Source organism: Thunnus thynnus, chromosome 7, assembly GCF_963924715.1.
Source record: "Thunnus thynnus chromosome 7, fThuThy2.1, whole genome shotgun sequence".
NCBI lineage: Eukaryota > Metazoa > Chordata > Actinopteri > Scombriformes > Scombridae > Thunnus > Thunnus thynnus.
The window spans coordinates 15096865-15118562 of NC_089523.1; the positions used below are offsets into that span (position 1 = coordinate 15096865).

General features: G+C 38.8%; 1 protein-coding gene across 2 annotated transcripts in view; it reads left to right on the forward strand.

The window, feature by feature from the left end:
- LOC137185975 (metabotropic glutamate receptor 5-like) overlaps positions 1 to 21698 on the forward strand; it is a 55462-nt gene that overhangs the window by 14100 nt on the left and 19664 nt on the right. For both annotated transcript variants that reach the window (XM_067594548.1, XM_067594547.1), the window contains exons 3-7: positions 16715 to 16950; positions 18850 to 18971; positions 19700 to 19824; positions 19999 to 20167; positions 20647 to 20773. In XM_067594548.1, coding sequence (XP_067450649.1) covers positions 16715 to 16950; positions 18850 to 18971; positions 19700 to 19824; positions 19999 to 20167; positions 20647 to 20773 — 779 coding nt within the window. The remainder of the gene's footprint in view (positions 1 to 16714; positions 16951 to 18849; positions 18972 to 19699; positions 19825 to 19998; positions 20168 to 20646; positions 20774 to 21698) is intronic.

Genomic DNA, 21698 nt, shown 5'->3' on the forward strand with positions numbered 1-21698 from the left:
TTACAGCACTCCAATAGCAAAAGTGCTGGGAATTAAAGAGGATAGGAGGGGGAGACAGACAGACAGACAGACAGAAGAGACAGAGGGAAAGGGACAAAAAGAAGGTTATCAAGAGTAAATATATATCTGTCCATCTGGGAATTTATGTGTGTTTTATGAATCTGCGTGTTGGTACAACAAACTTTGCTGTTTACTGTTTGTAGTCTGTTGTGAACTCTCAGTTCGGCATTTTGCTGCTCATTTTCTGAGATTTACACTGTGGGATTAAACTGACTGTTACGTCAGCCCAGTGGCTCAGCATGCTCAAATACACACACACACACACAGACACACACACAGACACACCGATAATCCTTTTTATAGTCGTTGTTATAGTAATCCACACAGGAATTTAAAGGGTTTCCCCTTCGTATTTCTGTTTGATTTTTAGGACATGCTAATGATAACATTCTGAACATTCATTTAAAAGTACTTTCTCTTATGCTGATATTGAGTTAATATAAATTAACAACAACAAAGATATCATTGGGACGCAAATAACCTGTGATGCTTTGCTCTCAGCACACTTCCTTCCCTCCAACGGTTTCCATTTCTGCACTTGACTTTCTGTTTTCTCTCTATTATCATAATCTGCAGCACCTTTTCAGCCTCTTTCTTTCTTTCTTCTTCTGAATACACTTGCTTTTCATCCATCACGCATTTGAAAGGCTATCTGTAAAGAATTGCCCTGCTCTCTCCTGAAGTGCCTGGACAGGAAATGAATTGGCCCTTAATTTAGCTCTGACTCTGAACCAGGAAAAGGTAATTATGAGAAATGTGAACTATGATGCCTCTGAGAAATGGCAGACCCCTTGTGAAACAAAAGATGTGAATATGGAGAAATTGAAGCTGCTGAGTGTTTTGTCATTTACCATATTTTGAAGTTGTTTTTCTGCTTTTGTATGAACAGTAGAGAAAAATGGGAGCAATTGAAGAAATGGGATTACACGACACAAGTTGAGAGACAGAACGCAACTAATCCTCAGTATTTCATTAACTCTTCCCCTTTATATTATTATTCAGTTTTCAAGAACGCTTCCTGACATATTAAGTAAAACAGATGCTTGCTATTGATTCATCATATCAGACAATTTGCTCAGTTACCTAATGTGTTAATAGGTTACATCAAAAAATGGGTCATCAAATTAAATTAAATTTTAACTGAAAATGAACAACTCTCTCATGAGTCACAAGTCATTCATTCAGAGAAATCTGAAAAAGGTGCATGTTTTTGACAAAACGCTGTACAGTAAGCTCGGTCAACCTCTGCATATACAATGCGTACAGTATACAAAATATATATATTTTATATATATATATATGTGTGGTACTAAAGTAGCTTTTGCCCTCTTTTTAGTTGTACTTTGAGCATGATGATGGGCATGAGAGTTAAATGCTTGATGGCCTTTTGGGTCATATTTTTTAGAAATAAGCAAGCAATAATTACATGTATTTTTTCAGTTATATTCTTTAGTCTGTCATGGTAGAGTGGCTTTACCTTGAGTTACCACTTGAGATGAAGAAGAATGGAAATTTCATTGGCCTGCCAACTCAATACTAGAGCAAGAACGATTAATCAATTAGTTGATCAACAGATTATTAATCACTAACTATTTTGATAACTGATCGTTTTGAGTCATTTGGTAAGAAAAACTAGCCAACATACTCTGGCTGCACCTTCTTAAAAGTGAGTATTTTCTGGTTTCTTTAGTCTTCTATGATAGTAAACTGAACATCTTTGGGCTGTGAATTGTTGGTCGGGACAAAACAAGACATTTGAGGATGATGACCTTGGGCTTTGGGAAACAGTGATCTGCATATTTCACTACTTTCTGACATTTTATTGACCAAAAGAAAATAATCGACAGATTAATCTGTAATGATAATAATTGTCAGTTGCAGCCCTACTCAAATCCTTTAGGGAACATTGTTGGGCAACGTTTGGTCACTAAATGGATGAGCTGTCAGTGACTATCTGAATTTGGATGAGGAGTTTGATTTTCCGTTCAGAAACTGTCTGAGTGATGTTCTAGTGATGCATAAGTTAAACTGAGCTTCACTACACTGTAGTGTCTGTGTTTCTAGAGTCTGATGGGGATGTTGTTCAAAGTGTGAAGAAGATTAGGGCCATTTTGCTGAATGGTTTGCATTCACTGACTGTGACTGTGCTTCAGTTGTTATTTAATGTTCACAAACGTTCCTCTGAATGTTTTTTGTGTATTTTATATCAAGTGCAATTCACCGCTATAAACGAAAGCCACATGGCTTTCGTTTATAGCCCGACTATCATTATTCATTTATATGCAGTTCTACAGTATCTGTTTATAAATTAGAATGTCACCAACTTACAGTCATTGTCTTTTGGTAAAGACTGTGATTAAGACAAGGTTAAAAGACAGTATTTGAATATAAAATATAGAACTCTGACTCAAGAGCTATTACTCTGTAATCATAAAGTAAGCCTGTGTTGGGTGACTTTATGAAACTTTCAGACTATGTGGCTGGGTTCAATATGTGATTATTTGAAACACCAGCAAGCTTTTGATTGACGGAGATCTGCAGGTGGTGGCCAGGTTTAGCATCAACCTCCAACAAGCCCCATATTACAACACACAGAAAATTCACATTTTATTTGCTTTGCAGCAGGTAATAGAGAGATACAGAGAGATGGTTACAACTTTAAGCTGATATCATCACAATTCTCATTCAGCACACCTGTTTAGTTCAGGCCATCAAATCTATCTATTCAACAGATATTGAAAGTCAAATGCTTGTTTCAGGTGGTAAAAATGTCTTCAGTTGGATCTCAAATGACACCTAAAGTTAGAAGTTGATAGAGGAGGAGAGGATATCCTCCCCCGATTCCAGCAAACACACACATATACCGAACCCTGTCACCCATTTGTCTCTGTCTCCTTTGCTTTCTCTCTCTTCCGGTGAGCTCAGTGAGACGGGTGTGATGTGTGCCGCATCACAGCCCCTGCACAGCTTGTTACCATAGCAACACAGGAGACAGAGCGAGAAAATTATAGAAAGACTGAGATGGAGTGAGAGTGTGTGACAGAGAGAAAGTTAGGGAAAGATAGAGATCAGGATGTTTACTATTTACATGCCTCCATCTGCATCCCCCTACTATCAGTTTCCAAATTCTTCACTCAGATCTTTTACTTTGAGTCATTGGGGTCAATTTTACTGATAGGAAATTTAAGCTATTGAAGAGGGAGAGAAGCAGCTTATTTCACTTCAGATGGAGACATTTACATACAGGACAAGACATCTACGGTATCAGTATCTACAATATCAAGGAATTCAGAGCCAAAAGAAAAGGGGTAGGCTAAGAAACCTTAAATGAAAAATAATAACTGAGACTACTGTTACTGTAAACCAAAAGCACAGAAAGTGATCCAGACTCTTAACAATACAGCATAAAGCTTTACTATGGAAACTACAGAAGCTAGAGAATTACCCAACTGCTGGCTCACAAACACCATCAACAAAACTCACATAAACTGACACCTATAACATAAAAGCGACCAATTCTGAAAAAAAGATCAGCTAAACGTCTCACCGATATTGATTGAGGTTTAAGTAAAATGAAATGAAGCATGCATAAACTCCATGAACACAGTCTGGCCAGTGTGGATATTGGCTGCCACAGGCAAAACATTGCTGCCCAGAGAACAGGGTATGCTAACCTAGTTAATTAAGATACACAGATGAAGAGCAGCACTTTTTACTTTGTTATATCATAATATTTGGCCCATGTCTGGCTGAAAAAATACCAAAATTATGTAAATCAAGGGGTGAGGAGCATGTCAGTGTTCTGGGTGAAAGTGCAGACAAAACCACGGATATCTGCAGATTACATCATCACCCGCCATCAGCTCAGAGAGACAGAAAGACATCTGTCTAATGATACCTCTGTAAATCCAGTGTACACCATGTACACTGAGTATATGGATGTATTCAGAGCACACAGTGAATGAGTTTAGATGAGAATTATTATTTACACATGCATCCTTACAATTTCCATTTAACTTATTAATGTTATTCATTATTTATTATTAGGTTAATGAGCATAGAGTTTATGTATGTTTTTGTCTGTTATTGTCACGTTGTATATGTTGTGTCATATTTGCAATGGCGGCTATGCAAATAAAGCACATTTGAATTTGAGAAACAGGCAGACAGAGAAAAAGAGGCAAGCTCTGGCTCAGACATGTGGTACCAGTGAGATGTGGGAAAGTCATTAAAGTCCAGAATAACATGCAGCTAATTTACTGTAGATCCGTCTGGTACTCTTTCTGTCTTTCTCTGACACACACTCGCACACACACACACACAGACACACACGATTCTGTGGGCGATAAGCTGGATGTCTCGTTACTGGGCATTAGTTGCACCTCTCCTCGCTAATCCCTGCTGTCAAACAGACAGGCTGGTGGTATGTGTGTGTGTGTGTGAGTGTGTGTGCGCACTCGTGTGTGCAGCTTCAACCGGTATAATTATTGCCATCGTGTAAAGCAGGGAATAGCTCTGACTGCTGCTTCTAAGCCACTGGCCCATCATTAGGTTACACAAGATTGTCCATTAATGGCTGTGTGTTTGCATGTGTGTAGAAAAGAGTGTGTAGCGTTTGTGTAGTTTTTATGCTTCTTTGTGTGTGTGGACTAGACTTAAACTGAACTACATGTTAAAAGCCAGAGTGTTTTTCACCTGCCTCAGTAAAAATATTCAGTTAGTTTAATATTGCAGTATTATTGTTGTTTTAATGTCTTACTGTCAAGTTTTATTTAAAGTTTATCTTAATAGTCACATACCATATTCAGAGTTATTGGTCACTATTATTATCCCTTCCTAGTGCTAGATGTGGGGCATATTATGTGCAAAATGTACAATCAAGTAGACTTTTAGTGCGAAATTCTCTCTTTGTGTTGCCATGTCCAGTGTTTCCTTGCTCAGGTGGGGAAGAGGGATACATCCAGGTTGTAACAGGTTTGTTGCAGGGACAAAACACTTGCAATACATCTACACATCATCGCCAGGACAAAGATACATGGGGACTATGGAGACTATTTTGTTAGCCCTTTCTAACATTAGAGTTGTTCTAGGAGAGAATCCCTTCACAGCCAGTAGGCAGACAGTAGACAGGTGGAATGATTACAGTGATCAGTATATATTCAACATACACATAGCATGTGAGTATTGTATTACTATAGACTTGAAAAAAGCCAAACCTATTGATTAGCTGTCGATTTATTAGGCAGGTTTGCTCTTTACTCTACATGTGTCTTGGAAAAAAAAGAAATGGAAATGACTGTGCTAAATAATTGCACTACTTAACTTCAAACTCACCTTACAGTCTGGTCCCAGACAAGAACATTCCCTTTGAAAGTCAGTTAAATGACTTGGCTTTAGTGCAGAGGTAGTTTAGTGACAGAGAAAGATAGAGAGAGGGCTGGAAAAGCAGAGACGGAGAGAGGATCAGGGAGCAAGAGACCAAAATGCCACCATGGCGATAAAGATAAAGAAGAAATAAGAGGGAGAGCAAGCAATGTTACCCTGGTGGTGTATTACCTCAGCAGGTGATATTACAATGTCTGCTGTGCTAAATATGAGAGATGACACTTTTACAGTATGTGTGAAGCAATAAAAAAGTCATGAGGCCAGACCAGGAGGAATAGGCAGAATATACTGTATATACAGTCTCCGTCTCAGTTATTGTATCTCTCCCCACCAAGATCATATCTGTGTCACTTTATCCTCTCGCTCTCTCTCTGTCTCTCTCAATCCTGCCGTATCTCAGTGGATTTAGTTGTCTTTAACCTCTCCACTCCTTCTGATGTTTCTCTTACCAATCTCATTGTTTGTAGCTTACTGTTTTGTACATTTTGCCATTTCTTTAATCATCTCGCCTGCTCAGTTTTTCTTTATTTGTTGACCTGTATTCATTGCTCCACTGTATGATTTGTCCTCTTCTATGGCCATTGAAGGTTTGCTTGGCAATGCTTAAAATCAGTATAATAATAAGTAGATGTTTAGTATGTATCAGTGACACTTTGGCAGCAAGCAGGACTAAGTATCTGGAATAGCAGGGATCACAAAAAGTCCATTTTTATCACTTAAAAAGTAATATTAAAAAGTAAAAAGTCACAGTAGACACTGTAGAGCTTGCTCTCACACACATACTCACACATTTTGGGGAACAGATGTATGTGTATGTATTTGTGTGTCTTCTAAATATCTATGTGTGTGTATGTCTTGCTCTCACAGCTGACTGCGTCCAGACAAAGACCCCAGCTGGAGGGGGAATAATGTCTGTTATCTACACTCATCCATCTTTCTTCCCTTGTAGACTTCTTCTAATTCATTCTGCACCTATGCCATCTCTCCATCTCTCTTTATTTTCACTATCTACCTGTTTACTCCTCCTAACTTCAGGGTATCTTCTTTCTTTCTTTCTTTCTTTCTTTCGTATTTCAGTAGGTAGAGTGAGCAGCGGTAATCCAGCCGAAACTCACATGAAAATGCAAATGCACTATTGTATTTTGTTTTCATTCAACATGGATGAGTCATAGCATAATTCAAACTCAGATGCAAAAGGCCAACTGAATTTCAAGTTAACAGTAAGTAGGAAGACTGTCTGCCAATGTTAATGTTAATATTAAAATGGAAATGCAAGGTCTACCTCACATTATGTTTTCCTATCCTCTTCAACACAACCCTGTCAAACTGTAACTTACAGTGAATTAAGTTGCTAAACAAATTTGGAAATTAAATGGAAACTTGAAATTGGAAATTAATGATTATGTCTATATAAATATATATATATATATATATCTTCTGTTTTTAGTGGCACGGGGGTGACAACATTTTCAGGTGATCATACATCTGCCCTGCCAAAACTTAAATGCAAATGTGGCCAAATGGATTTGCATTTTCAGTGTCAACAAAACCATTCATTCTCAAACTCAAAGACAGTCAACAATAAAATGCAAACTAAGATGTTTTATTTCAGTGTTTTGTGTGCAATGAGAGAAATAAGATGCTTCCAAGTATGCTTCAGTATTTAGAACACAAGGGATTTTATGTTTCACTTTCCACTGGAAACACACTGATGAAAATATATACACTCTTAGTACGAGACACTTAAAGACATTGCATTCCTCCTCCTCTGCCTTTGTGTATGCTATGGCTAATTACTACATACCTCCTAACCTCCCTCTTTCTATCTTAATCTAATCAACACTTCCATTGACTGAAAGTGAATTTGTTTAGTAATGAAAACAAATAGATTGGGATGTTTGAAAGATTTTTCTCTTGTGTTGCACCCACCATTGTTTGTGATTATATACGGTATGTCCTGATGGACTTAATATAAAAAGTGGTGGCTCCTTGTGATGTTTTTTGAACTAACTCCATAAATGAATGTATTTTCTGCTACTAAACAACTGTTTGACATATTGACATTCCAAGCAGGACATTGTGTTAATGATGAATAGTGATGGAGGGAGGTTGAATAGGCCCTGAAGGTCAACACACATTGCTGAAGTTAGCATGCTAAAAAAATGAAACATAAAAAACAGATTTTTCAATTTTTCTGCAGTCGCCTAGGACAGAGCTTTCTGTCTTCTTCACTTCTTTCTTTGCCTCCCTCCCTCTCATGGTGACCTTCTCTGAGCTATGCTTTGCTTCAGAGTGAATGAGAATGAATCGAATGACATGTCTGAACATCACTTTTTGCTAGGTGTGTGTAATAAAAGAAGAGCAACAGTAATCCTCTTCTCTTCTCTTCTCTTCTCTTCTCTTCTCTTCTCTTCTCTTCTCTTCTCTTCTCTTCTCTTCGTTCCTCTCCTCTCCTCTCCTCTCCTCTTCTCTTCTCTCCTCTCCTCATGCCTGTTTGTCTCTCTCTGTCAGTCTCTTGAATATTTTTGTCCTTGTATATTTAAATTTTTTGTGTCTATTTGTGTGCGTCGCTCTCTCTTCTTCCTTGACAGTTTGGTTTCTGTCCCCCTGTCAAACATCAAATCAGCATCTGTTGTCTGAGGCCCAGGGGAAATCAGCAAAGTTGCCAAAAACTGAAATACGCTCTGTATGCCTAAACTAGCCTGAGCAAAGTGTGTGTGGGTGAGTGTGAGAGAGAGGTGGAGTGTGTATTTCAGATCTGTGGGACTTATCTTTCCAGACAGTTGAGTATGTGAGGACATTTTAAAGGTTAGTGCATATTGTTGATCCTCAATTTAAAAAAGGGGATGGCAAGTGTAGTGTAGAATTGTGGTTTGGCCAGGAATTATATCGTACCACTGAAAGAAAATGAAATACTTGAATTGTGACTATAAGGTGGAAAGTGCTCAATTCTAAGTCTTTGTATTTTTTGATTTCAGCTTTCAGCTTTTGTTGAAATACTCCACATTCCTTGTAATTATGAATATGAGTATTGTGTATGTGTGTGTCTGTCTGTGTCACACGTTACTTGATTAAAAAAAAATATTGTCTGGAAAATAAACAGCAAATGAGAGCAACAGAGATAAAAATGGAAAAAAATAAAATGAGAGAGATGGTCATCCAGTAATTAGCCAATTACATGTGGGAAAAATACACAGGTGGAACAGAGATCAAGTGGAAGATAGATAGATATAGATGTGTGGAGAAAAGAGAGACAGGAAAAAGATGAGAGGTGAGAGAGTGTTCAGAAAAAAATAGAGGGTAATGAAGTGTGACATCGATAGATGAGTAAAAGCGAACCTGCTGCAAAGGTAAACAGGCGTGGGCTGTTCTGGTGCTTGTGTGTGTGTGTTATTGAATGACGGGCGTGTAAAGTGGTCCGATCACTCACATAATTACACAGTTGGGTACACACATGGACACGGGCCTTGCATCCGTCTCTCTCGCTCTGTCACACACACACACACACACACACACACACACACACATACATGCTCCAAGTTTAGCGCCACTGTGTCTGTGTGTGAGACAGTTCTGACATTTGGCTTAGTGAGTTTTGCTGTTGTCATGGTGAACTTTGACCTCTTGCTGAGGCTGTTGATAGATGAGGTGTTGCGGTTCAGGACTGGTTTATACTTTCCATTCAGGTTGTAATTTGCAAAAAAAATGAGAGAGCTAATCATAGTCCTCCTAAAGCCTCACTCAAAAACCCTCCATGAATAGATGAATTATTACATTTTATGCTTCTTTATGTTGCTAATATGATTTGTCTGAGCACTAAGTAGAAAATATGTAAAGTATGACTGTAACAAGGGGTGACTGGAGTAGTTCAAAATCACAGTATCCAATACAAATATGATCTAACCCAGATTCAAAAGGCCTGGGGTTCATCACACTGTGAAAGGAACCTCCCCTTCCTAATTATTGGTATATTGATAGGCATACAGTAATACAGTATTTCATGACTGCATTGTATGGAACTCATTTAAGTTATGATTGTATTCATCAGTAGAGGATTTATTAGTTTAAAGACATTCATCACCTGTATGGGCAGAATGGCAGAATCACTGTAACTCATCAGTGCTTTGTGATCATCAGTGAATCACTTTCTACTATACCTCACTTTGTACTTTTTCTCTAATAAATCATAATAAAAATGCTGCATTTGTCATTCAAAACCATAAGTCTGCCACCTCTGTCAAACCTGAAATACAACTCTCTGGCAGCTGCTACCAAGTTCCACACATTGAAACCTATAAAACATCAGACATAGTTGCTGTGCTTAAAAACCCATTGATCATAGAGTTCTGGTATAAATTATTGTTAAACGCTAACATGAAATATTGCATTACTACACACAATATTCTGTACTGTTTTACCTTAAACCAAGTGTTTTCTCTTGGGGAACTATCCACTATATCGTCAAAATCCAGAGCATTGAACTCTGATCTATCTCTGTCATCAGTGAAGAGGGGCTGATGTGTCATTTCAGTTGTTGTTCATTCTAACAGTAAAACTTCCCAACTTGTAAAATGAACTCTCTCCCTTACCCAGTCCATGCCAATAACAGTGTTTTTCATAAAATATCTCATTCGGTTGAAATAGACACCACAGCACAGCAACAAGTATCAGTTTGTTGCTGTGTTGTGGTGTGTTTGTGTGCTACAACTGCTACGACGTGAGCAGCATTTAAAATAGTAGAAACAGCAAAATCCACAGTATCCTTTCAACAACATCTGTGTTTGTGCATTGTTTGTTTTCTGGGTTAAAATTTATCACACCACATCTTATAAGTGTACAGCTGTTGGCTGTGACCCCTTCTTCCATTTTGGATGTTCTCATGCCATCACATGAATGCACCGCACACACAAACACACACAGAGCAGTTTAGGTTCTTTTTCTTTCTTTTTTATTTCTTTTTTAATTTCCTGTCCTGAGTCTGACTGCAACTGTCTGTGTGTGCTCTGTGTTCAGTCTCCCTTCTTGTGTTGTCTTTCCATCTGATTAATACTGTCAGGTTTTGTTCGTGGACCGCTGGTGTGTGTGTGTGTGTGTGTGTGTGCACTCAGTATGTATGGTTGTAAGCAGCAGATGCTCATCTAGAATCTCTGCCAGGTTGCCATGGCAGCTAGAGAGAGTGGGTGGGTTGGGGTCGGGTGGCATGTTATTATTGAACTCAGACATTAATTACTAAAGTGACCTATTGGCAGCACAGCCTCAGATCAGATTCAAATATTTTGCCAATACAAAAATCTGTGACCTTATTATCCCGATCTAAACCAGTCTTACTGCAAAAACTGAATACAGAACATTTCGGATTCCACTTTTCACTCTCAGCAAACATTGGCAATCATTGTGCCAAATAATCTGCAACTGTATTGTGACCAAGCACAGCATGAATGAGGTCAAAGGGAGACAATAACACAAATGAACATTTACTATAAGCTGTAAGCCGATCCCAAAACACTCATTCACTGATCAGATAGCCAGAGATAGCCTTGTTTTGCTTTAGAAGTGTAATGATACAGTCGGCTCTTGATTTGGTTTGATATATGATACAGGGCTCACAGTTTGATATGGTCACGGTTCTCCTAATTGTGGCCTTTACCATGATCATCTTCTTGACTTCACAGTCAAAATGGAAAATGTGTTAATGAGTATTTTCAGTTTCACCACTCTTTGTTTTAATACATATGCTAATTTTAAACACTCTATTAAATGAATAACCAAATCCCCTTATCATACAAGCAGTTCCTTATCTCCATAAAACTAAACTGAATAAAAAAAAGATAAGATTCTCCTCACAGAGATAAAGAACAGATGTATAAACTTGGTTAGACTAATATCCTCCAAACATCTTAGTCATCCCTAATTTCCCAAAGCAGATGTGGTCAAAGTTGCCGGTCAGTCGCATATGACATTTAGAGGCAGCATAAAGGCAAATAAAGTCAGAGGAGTGGAAGAAGACAAATAGAAGCAGGTTCACTTTAGGTGCAAGAATCTGAAGCGAAGACATGAAAGCTCTAGTTGAAAATATTACCAGCTGGAATGAAAATGTGTAGGTGTAGTTGTATCTCTACATGAATGTACAGAGACAAAAGATGGAAAGGAGTTTGGAGGAAAATAAGAGAAAATGAAATTCTTCATAAACTGTGGAAATCATGGAGAGAAGCAAGTTTCTCCATGACACCATCCACATACTGTAGGCTATTGATTAGTGTGATTCATTCATCTCTGTGAGGTTACATCCTTATTTAGTTGTGACATTAATTGGTTGCATGTGATAAACACTGAGAGAAGGAGAAGACATCAGAAAATATGTTATCCACTTGCAAGTTGAATCAAAGTTGAATCAATTCAGTATTTTCATTATCAGTTAAACCAAATCTTCCTGACTGACTTGGAATTGACTGACTGGAATTGATTTCATAACCACGAAAGAACCAAATGAAAATAAAAAATAATTGCAAATGAGTTGCAGTTTCTATTTATATTCTGAATGAACAGAATGGAAAGGCAATTGCCCCAGGCCTCAGCATGTAGAATTGGTTTGTAAAAGTTCTGCTTAAGGTAGTGCACTGGCCTACAACACAGGCATACTGTACTGTACTATTATGCAAATAGCATTTCCAATAATGGCAGAGACAGGCCGTCTTATGTTAATTTAATAGTGAATAGAAAAGTGTGTGTGTGTGTGTGTGTGTGTGTGCGCACGCATACACTTAAAATCCAGTGTGCTCTAATGAGACACAAAGTACAGACAGCAGGTTGAGCGTAGGTTGGAAACCATGGCAACGGCCTTGGGCTCCTAGACATGTGGAGAGAGCGAGTGATAGAGAGAGAGAGAGAGAGAGAGAGAGGAGAACCAGGATGTCATTAAGATCAGTCATTCTGATCAAGAATAGAGTGAGTGATTGATCAGCCTAATCTATGATGACTATTCACACACACACACACACACAACTATCACAACCCCCTTCACACACACACACACACACACACACTCTCGCAGTCTTGCATGTAAACATATACCCTGAAGACATTGTCTAAAGCCCTCCTCTTATGGCAACATCGCCCACACAGTTACATACTGCAAGTGTTGATTGGTAAACATCTATGTGTATTTTTATGTGTTTGCCATCTAAAGTCAAACTGCACACGAGACACTATAGACCCCAGTTGTGTGAATCAAGAGCAAAAATGCAAAGCTTCATCAAAAGCACAGTACAGAGTTTTTCCAGTGCACCCTCGGTATTTTTATGGTTGGTGGTCATAGCACACCTGCAGCACACTTCAAAATGGGGTGAGACCAGTAGGAATTAATTATCATACTCTTATCAGTAGGTTAGAGTTTAGTCTTCTAAGAGGATGCTAATATATGGTAATCCTTTTAAAGTTAAATTCACATCTTTGGAGATACTGAAACACTAGTGATCATGGTTTCCAGGTATTATGGCCGGTTTGATTTTGATTCCTGGCTACATGTAAGGCCTTTTTACTGTATCTTTTGCTGGCTAGTATAGGTGAAAATTATTCTGCGTCAGTGATCCTTGCTTTCCAGCTTTTTGAGAAAAGTTTCTGTGATTAGGACAAAAAAATCCTCCAAGAACAGACAAAACTACATTATATATTGTTTATGTCATTTTATGATATGTTGTCTACCTGAGACCATAGGACCAGTCATTGATTTACTGTGCATGTAAACAAACCTCATCATTAATAGAATAAATATATGCAAATAAAATTGTATTGTTATTATTTATGGAGACAACTGTATGTTCCAACATGTGTGGGAGTCATTGTGCTTACTGGCAAATTATTAAAATCACATTTTTTATACTACTTGTGAGAGAGACAGAGAGCACAGAGCAGATATAGTTTTCCGTGATTGTACCAGAGAGCTAACTATATCACTTCCTGTTTCTGTAGTGATATGTGTCTTTAATTTAACGGTCAACATCTGATCACATACAGAAAAACTGAGTGAGGCAGACAGTGACAAGCTGAACACAGCTGGATTCAAAACCTTAGCAGCACAAACACATTTGCTCACAGGAATTTAGGAGAACTTTCAAGAAAGATTTCTACCTTCATTTGTTGATTTATGCAAATGTGGTTGTGAGAGTGTTTGTGTATGTTGCCAGTGTAGCGTGTCATTTTGGCCTCTGAGGAGCTGCAGGTGTGACCTGCTGGGAATGTTGCCAAACAGATGGCAAGCGAAAGGAAGAAAGAAAGAAAAGAAGAAAGGGATGAGTGAGAGAAACAAAAAGAAGAGAAATGAAACGGTGAGAGTGAAAGAAAGGCCCCAACAGGATGTGAAAGAAACAGATGCAGCAGGAGAGATTGGGAGAAGACAAAATATAGAGTACATGTGTAAGTAACACAGATAGGGGGCCGAAGGGAAAGCTGAAGGTGTTAATGAGAGAGGGCGAAGGAGACAAATGGAAAGAGAAAACCGTGTGAGAGAGAGAAAAAAAGAAGGACGCTATTGACAGGGTGAGAGAGACGTGATTAATGATCATTGATTCTTTACTTCTGAATCTGTTTTCTCTGCCTCTGCCTGTCAATCTCTTTGACTTTGTCTTTGGTTTTTTCTCTTTTTTTTTTCTTTACTGCTCTTCCATCCACTGTGTCTCATATAACAGTATATTAAACACATAACAGGAGCAAATACCTGCCTAAATATCCAAAACCCTATTCGTTCTTCTATCAGGGGAGCTGCTGATTGATCCATTGTGAGGACATGCAGCGTGAAGTCACTTTGTTGCTCTGCATGGAACAAAGTCCTCTGCACAACACAGGAGACAAAATGATTAATGGTCTGAGCAGGAATATGGATTTCTACAAGTTACAACAGTCAGTGCTCAAAACTATTTCAGTCTTCATTGGTTTACTTTTTATTTACAAGACTGGTTTTATAGAGAGATTGCTGTATAGCAGTATGTGCTAAGAATCATTCAGCTAGTTGAATGACACGTACTGTACCAAAGTCAACACTGTGGTTTTAATGTAATGAAGAAAGCATCCACAGCTAACTTGATAGTTTATTTCTAGGCAGCAGTACATGATATGAATATGTAAACCATTTCTTTCCTGCAACTTCTAGCTTTTCTGAAACATGGTAATGTCTTCCCAACTAAAAGAAATTAGAAAAAGAAATTATAAATTAGGATAATTTCTTTTAGTGTAAAATACGCTTTTAAATCAGCCTCTATCCACTAAAGTAATGATTACTGACTCATCTTTGACAACAGTCCAATTAATCATTAGTACCAGAACTGCTGTTGATTTCTCCATTACCCCCCAATCCTATTTCATAATATCCACATTAACACAGATTACATATGTACACACATGTATTTGGGTGGTTCCAAGCATGGTCTATCATGTAATGGATAGCCATCTAGAAATGTTTCCACCATGATTAATGACCACAGCTCAGAGGCAGAGGGTGACAAGAAGACAGGAAGAAAGAGAAAATGAGGGACAGTTAGAGGGGCAGAAATGGTGGCAGACAGAGGAGGCAGTTTACACGCACACGCACACACGGGCACACACACACACACACACACATACATGCACATGCACTCACAAACACTTTGGGTCTCCAATCAGACTGAGGCTGGAAGGACTGCTGTAGGAGAAAATGAGTTTTGTTCTCTGGAGGCCCTAAGAGAGAAAGAGATAGACAAAGAGGGAGAGAGAAAGAGAGAGAGAGAGAGAAAGAAAGAATGAAAGAAAGAAAAAGAAATGAAAATTTCTACTGGAAGAGCTGAGGATCATTGTCTTGCTTGAGGCCATGTTGGCAGTAGTTGTGAAGAAGGGAGGAGAGAAGATTTGTTGTTCGCATCCACTTCTCTCTCTCTCTCTCTCTCTCTCTCTCTCTCTCTCTCTCTCTCCCCCTCTCTCCCTTCCTCTCTTTATCTCTCTCTCACACACACAAACAAACTCTCCATGCCATCTGTGCTTCCTTGAGGAGCAGTAAACCCGAATCTTAGCAAAATGCAAACTGCAGCAATATATCTCACCAGTTTATGTGTGTGTGTGTTGTGAGGTAGTTATATTCGTCTTCCTGGTGTCTATCGGGGCACGGCTGCTGAGCTGCAGCCAAAATACTCCATTTGACCTAGATCATGTCAGCACCCGGCTGGTGTGCGTCTATGTGTGTGTGTCTGTGCATAGTGTGTGTGTGTGTGTGTGTGTGTGTGTGTGTGTGCAGTGCCTATTTGTCAGCGATACAATGACTTTTGGACATTGCCCATAACGATGTAAGAGCTTCCTCCCACATGTCCTCTGACTCCACTAATCATTCTGTTTGTGCCTCTTTTCACTGTGTTTCTCCCTGATTTGCTATTTCTCACTCTCACCCCCCATCTTTCTGTTTCTTATTCTCTTTGTTTGTCCCTTCCTCCGAGGAAACTGGAGCACTCACAGAGTAAATGTCTTCATCAGAGTGTGTGTGTGTGTGTGTGTGTGTGATACAGGTATATGTTCACGAAATAGGATTTATTTATTATTGTGACATATTGGTGCCTCTGTGCTTCACCTCTCAACCCAAACATTTAATTTCACAAAAAAACAGGCATGTCAGCTGTTGACTGCACACACAAACACAGCACCATGCTCGTGGGTTACTGTAATTTCTAGCTCTATGAAGAAAGCACAGTTTTCTAATGGGATCTAAAGGCTCACCTGCTCATCTTTGCCTACATTGTAATTGACATGTACTGTACATGCTCAGCTTATCAAGTTGGTTATTTCAGTCACTAGCTATTAAATCCTATAGGAGCTGGCCCCATGAAAAGTCCACAGCCCCACATGGTTAATTAAATTTGTGTAACCAGTAAAGCACACCAGCAAGAAGGCTCCTTTATATATTAGAAGTTTTCTCATAGAGACAGGGACTCTGAATACAATAACGGAGACGAGATGAGGTGGAAGTGTCGGCCACTCGGAGGCATATTCCTGCAGTGCAGACTATTATTGAGTCAACCCCATTATTTGAACCTCCATTTATTATAGTAACACCAAACAACACAAAGAAAATGTTCCTTCCAACCCTAATAGCTTATGTAGCACAATCAGCATACATAATTTGGAATGATATAATGATTTCACCATGTATTCAGAAGACTGTAAAATAGTGGACCAGGTTATTTTATTCTCAGATAAATTGATGACCTGGAGTCCACGAAACGTTCTACTTTTCTTTCCTTGTGTTTCTTTGCAGTGATGGATGGGCGGACCGGTATGATGTGACAGACGGCTATGTGAGGGAAGCGGCCGGTGGTATAACCATCAAGCTCCAGTCTGCTGACGTCAAATGGTTCGATGATTACTACCTTAAACTTCGTCCGGACAACAATCACAGGAACCCCTGGTTCACAGAATTTTGGCAGCATCGTTTCCACTGTCGACTGAAGGGCCACCCACAGGAGAGCAACAAGTACAACCGCACCTGTAGCAGTGAGTATAAACAGAAGTCCTGTGAGGCATGTTAGGATAAGATCTGAAATGTGGTTCTTGAACGACTGTAGCAATGAGTGTGGACTAGGACTGTAGCTCCCATTTATTCTTAATATGATCCTCCGTTGTCATCTGAATCTCCTCCTCCTCCTCCTCTCACTCATCTTCTCTCACAAGCTGACACTAAAGGTCTTTGGCAGAGAATAAAACAAACGACAAAGCCAAATACCAGCTAAATATATCACAGTGAAATATGCATGTAATGTAATGTATGTAATGTAATAAACATGTTCAGCATATATTCAATTGGATTAAGAAGGCTTAGCCCACCTCAAAAATAATTTTACAATATCAGTAAAAGCAGGGTAGCAGTATGATTTGATTATTTAATGTGTGATGTGACATTGTGTTTTGGGGTTGAAGGCCCTTTAAAATGCTTGAGATTTCAGATTAGTTTCTCATTTTTTATTTTTGTTGTATTAATTTTTTAATTAACTAACAGGCAACTAACAGCCAAATGCCACAATGCCACAATTACTGCATCAAAGGCAACTGCATAAAAACCACAGGAAAAGACAACCCAAGTCTCAATAAATCAACCGACCAATCCGACAAACTAATACAGTCTAATCTTTGGAAAAGTGCTAACTATGTCATTAGCAAGAGGCTAACCCTGGTGTGCTGGTTGCTATGGAAACCAAGTGTTCATTTACTCACTTCATATCTTTCCCTGTTGTCGGCTAAATGAAAAGTTTTCAGATTGACTTTTGACAGTGAATGCTGTTTTTATCTGTGAAATAACATTAGCTAACAGTCTACACTGCTGCAAATACCAGTCGGTTTTGTTTCCACACACATTTTGTATGTTGATACGTTTAATTGCAGTTGGTGACTGTGACATGCTAATTAATGTGAGCTGAAGTAACCTCTGGGGAAAATGCTGTCATGTTACATATTTATGTTCACCAATAAACATTGCATTTATCATGTTTAGGAAATAAACTCATATTGATATCATTTCTTCCAACCTTCTTCTTTAGAGGGAGATATTATGATACTTTAGCGTAATGTTGTTTGCCTGTTTCATTACAGCTGTCCCATGACTTGATATCCACAGGGGCAAAAAAATTATGTCACTTAGTCTACAAAAATCATTTTCATTCATAAAACAAACAAAAAAGAGTAGCTTGCAGTAAAAGTTACCAAGGTCCACACCTCAGGGACCTCAATGGTAGCTACGGTGGTATATGGACACATGACCTCTGAGTTAAAGCTGTACTGTATGTCTGTTTTGACCATGACTATCTGGGGTGCACAGAGTGAGAGAGGATTTATTGTTTTAGGTCTACATAACAGGCTACAGTACCAATCTGCATTTTTATTGACAGGCTTTGATAATAGCCAGTATTAATGCAATACGCATTAATACGCTAATGGCTTAACACGCACATACACTCCTACACACATGCCATATGGATACACACAGTTTTCCAGTTCATCTGGAGATATCCCTTGTGGCTGTAAGTGCACCCTCCCTTTATCTCTCTGTATTCATCTCCTACCATCTTCCTCTCTCTTTCGTTCCCTCCATTCATAGGCAAAACGGTGTGTGAGAGCTGCATCAAAGGGAGTCATGTCTCATGTATTCTAATGAAATGGGACATGAAATACAAATGAACAGAACACAGAAAGAGCTAGAAAGAAATGAGATATGGAGATGGGAAGTGCCCAATGACAAGAAATGAGAAGAAAGAGAGTGGTCTTTGATGTTTGGGGAAAAAAGCATGTTGCATTTCTTATAAGAAAAGAAACGTTAAATTAAGAGTTGCTCTGATATACCTGCATTTCTCTTTCTATCTTCCCTCACCAACCCCCCAACTCATCCACCCATTTGTGCAGAGCGAGAGTCGCTTCGGCAACAGTATGCACAGGACACTAAGATGGGGTTTGTCATTAATGCCATCTACTCGATGGCATATGGCCTGCATAACATGCAACGGGCACTCTGCCCAGACTATCAGGTAGGTACTGTTGTGATGCATGAATGGAGGGACACTAGGAAAAACCAAGTAGATAAAGGAGGGAGAGAGGGGTGGATGGAAAGAGTGGAGAGTGGAATAGCAATATTGCAAAAGATCTTGTTTCCGTGATGGCAAGTTAAGACATATTAACATTACTTTATTAACATATAACAATAAGTTAGTTAGGTAGGAACTGTGTTATCCACAATGTGAAAAATTGACTTTGGTTTCACCACACAGCACAAATTAAAAACAAGACAGTTAATTGAAGTCAAACATCAACAAGCATGACATTAGAAAAGTATAGATGCAGTTAAAAAAAAAAAATTAAAAACGACAAAGTCCATTGATTAAGTGATAGAGGCATAAGCAATTGAAGTATTCAAATAAAATCAATTAAAATTTAAGCAAGGAATAAAAGTAGAGAGGAAAATACATCAGTTAAATACGTCAGGCACTGTGTGCAAACATCTTACAGTGGTTGGCCGGAATAGAACAGTCCTCTGAAAAACAATACCTGCTACACTGCACATTTAATCCTAGAGCACAGCAATTGTGTTTTTAGTATATGTTACTGTATTAATCTTAGGTTTAACTAAAGGATATTTTGCTGTTTATATGCCAGCATGGATGACCACCATTTTCAAAGTTACTTTGAAACAATGCTTCTCAAGCTGTTGGTCAGGCAATTTTTGTCGTATATAACATGACTTTTCATGTATTTTAAGGGCCTGTGTGATGCCATGCGGCCTATAGATGGTGCTACACTGTTGGACTTCCTGATGAAAACCAACTTCACAGGCGTGTCTGGGGAGGGAATCCTCTTTGATGAAAATGGAGACTCACCTGGCAGGTAAGCACTGTAATTGAAAGATACGCTATGGACTTTTTTAGTGTTGTCTTTTGGATTGCAAATGTAATACAGACAGACAAGATGTACCTGCAGCAAGTATCTGTCACATGACCGTGTGCTGCATAATGTATTTATGTGTTTGATGTATAATGCATGTTTGCCTTTTATCTACAGGTATGAAATAATGAACTTCAAGAAGATGGGGAAGGACTACTATGACTACATTAATGTGGGCAGTTGGGACAACAGAGGCTTGAAGATAGATGATGATGAAATCTGGCCTAACAAAGACGCCATCATCAAGTCAGTCTGCAGTGAACCTTGTGCCAAAGGCCAGATTAAGGTAAGATGACTGTGGTTACATGAGGCAAACCTTCTCTACCAGAGTGAAATCAAACCAATGAATGGTTTTCATGAAAGTATTTACATGCAACAGAAAACATTAAGTGTGGTGTTTAGACGCTTTGCTGAAGTAACCTTTAAAAAAGCTCATGGCATCCTATATTGTGAATCCAGCAGCCTACCATGGACAAAATAGAAAATAATCATAAGGAGTGTCTACTGTACATGACACATATTCATTTGTGGATTATATATGATTTAAACTACCTCTTTTAAATTAATTAAATCTTCTTCTAGACCAGTTCAATTCTGAGCAAAATGGCTACATGGGACATTTTTTAATTTGACTGTAAGTCGAATAAAATTAAGGCTCCCTGTAGATGCAGTGGCGAATTCACTTTAGCTGGCATGTACAGCACATCAATGCATAAACATGAAGGTGAAGCCACACAGTGACAATGTGCATTCTGCCTCTTCCAGGTGATCCGTAAAGGTGAGGTGAGCTGCTGCTGGACGTGTACTCCCTGTAAAGAAAATGAGATTGTTTTTGATGAGTATACCTGCCGAGCCTGTGACCTGGGCTCCTGGCCTACTGATGACCTGACAGGTCAGTCTGTGTGATTGTTTGTGTGCGTATGTCTGCATGTGTATATTTAATTTTTTAACAGCATTTTCAGAGACGTTTCCACTTTGTCAAGTAAATAGCTGAATCGAAACACTGCAGTTATGACTGTAATGCTGTAGTAGCGGTGTTACTTGACAGAAACAGTAAACATAACACTGATATGTGTGAGTGCATGTACAGTATATGTGTAGAGTCATAGGATAAATTATGTTTTGTAGAATTAGATAGTAGTGTTTTCCCAGATACAGTGCTCCATTACAGCATATGATTATAAGAGAGAAAGTGAGAGACGATCCTTGCTTTTCACCCTCTCCTCCTCTCTCATCCCTTTAATGTTGCCAACACGGTCACCAGTGTTTTAATTATTCCGCATCAAGAGCAGCTTTCAATGCAAATACATTTCAGTTGCAATGAAAATTTATTTCCCCTTCATTGCGTTCGAAGCGGTTGGATATTGCCTTGTTATGCTTTCAGCTGCTCATTATACTGCTTGCTAGCTCCTCACCAAGTGCAATGATTAAAACATGAATTTTGCCCTGTTGAAAATTCAGACTGCGCTTCACTGCCAGAGACAAAAGCATCCTTAAACTAAAACAGGGAGCAAACCAGTGAGAAAAATAACAAAAGTTACCAGTGGAAAAAGAGAAACATAGGCTACGTTGAGACTGCAGGCAAAAGTGGCCCAAATACAATGTTTTTGCTCATATGTGATGCAGATCTGTTTTGTGAACAGCACAAATCACATGGAATCTAATCTTTTCAATGCTGATTTGGGCCACTTTCATATGTGGTCCTAAATCAGATACAGGTCTGATTTTTTGCAATGCGACCTAAGTCATATCGAAATTCAGGCAACTTAACATCACTCCAGCCAATACAATCCAATTCCTACATGCTTTCTCAGGGA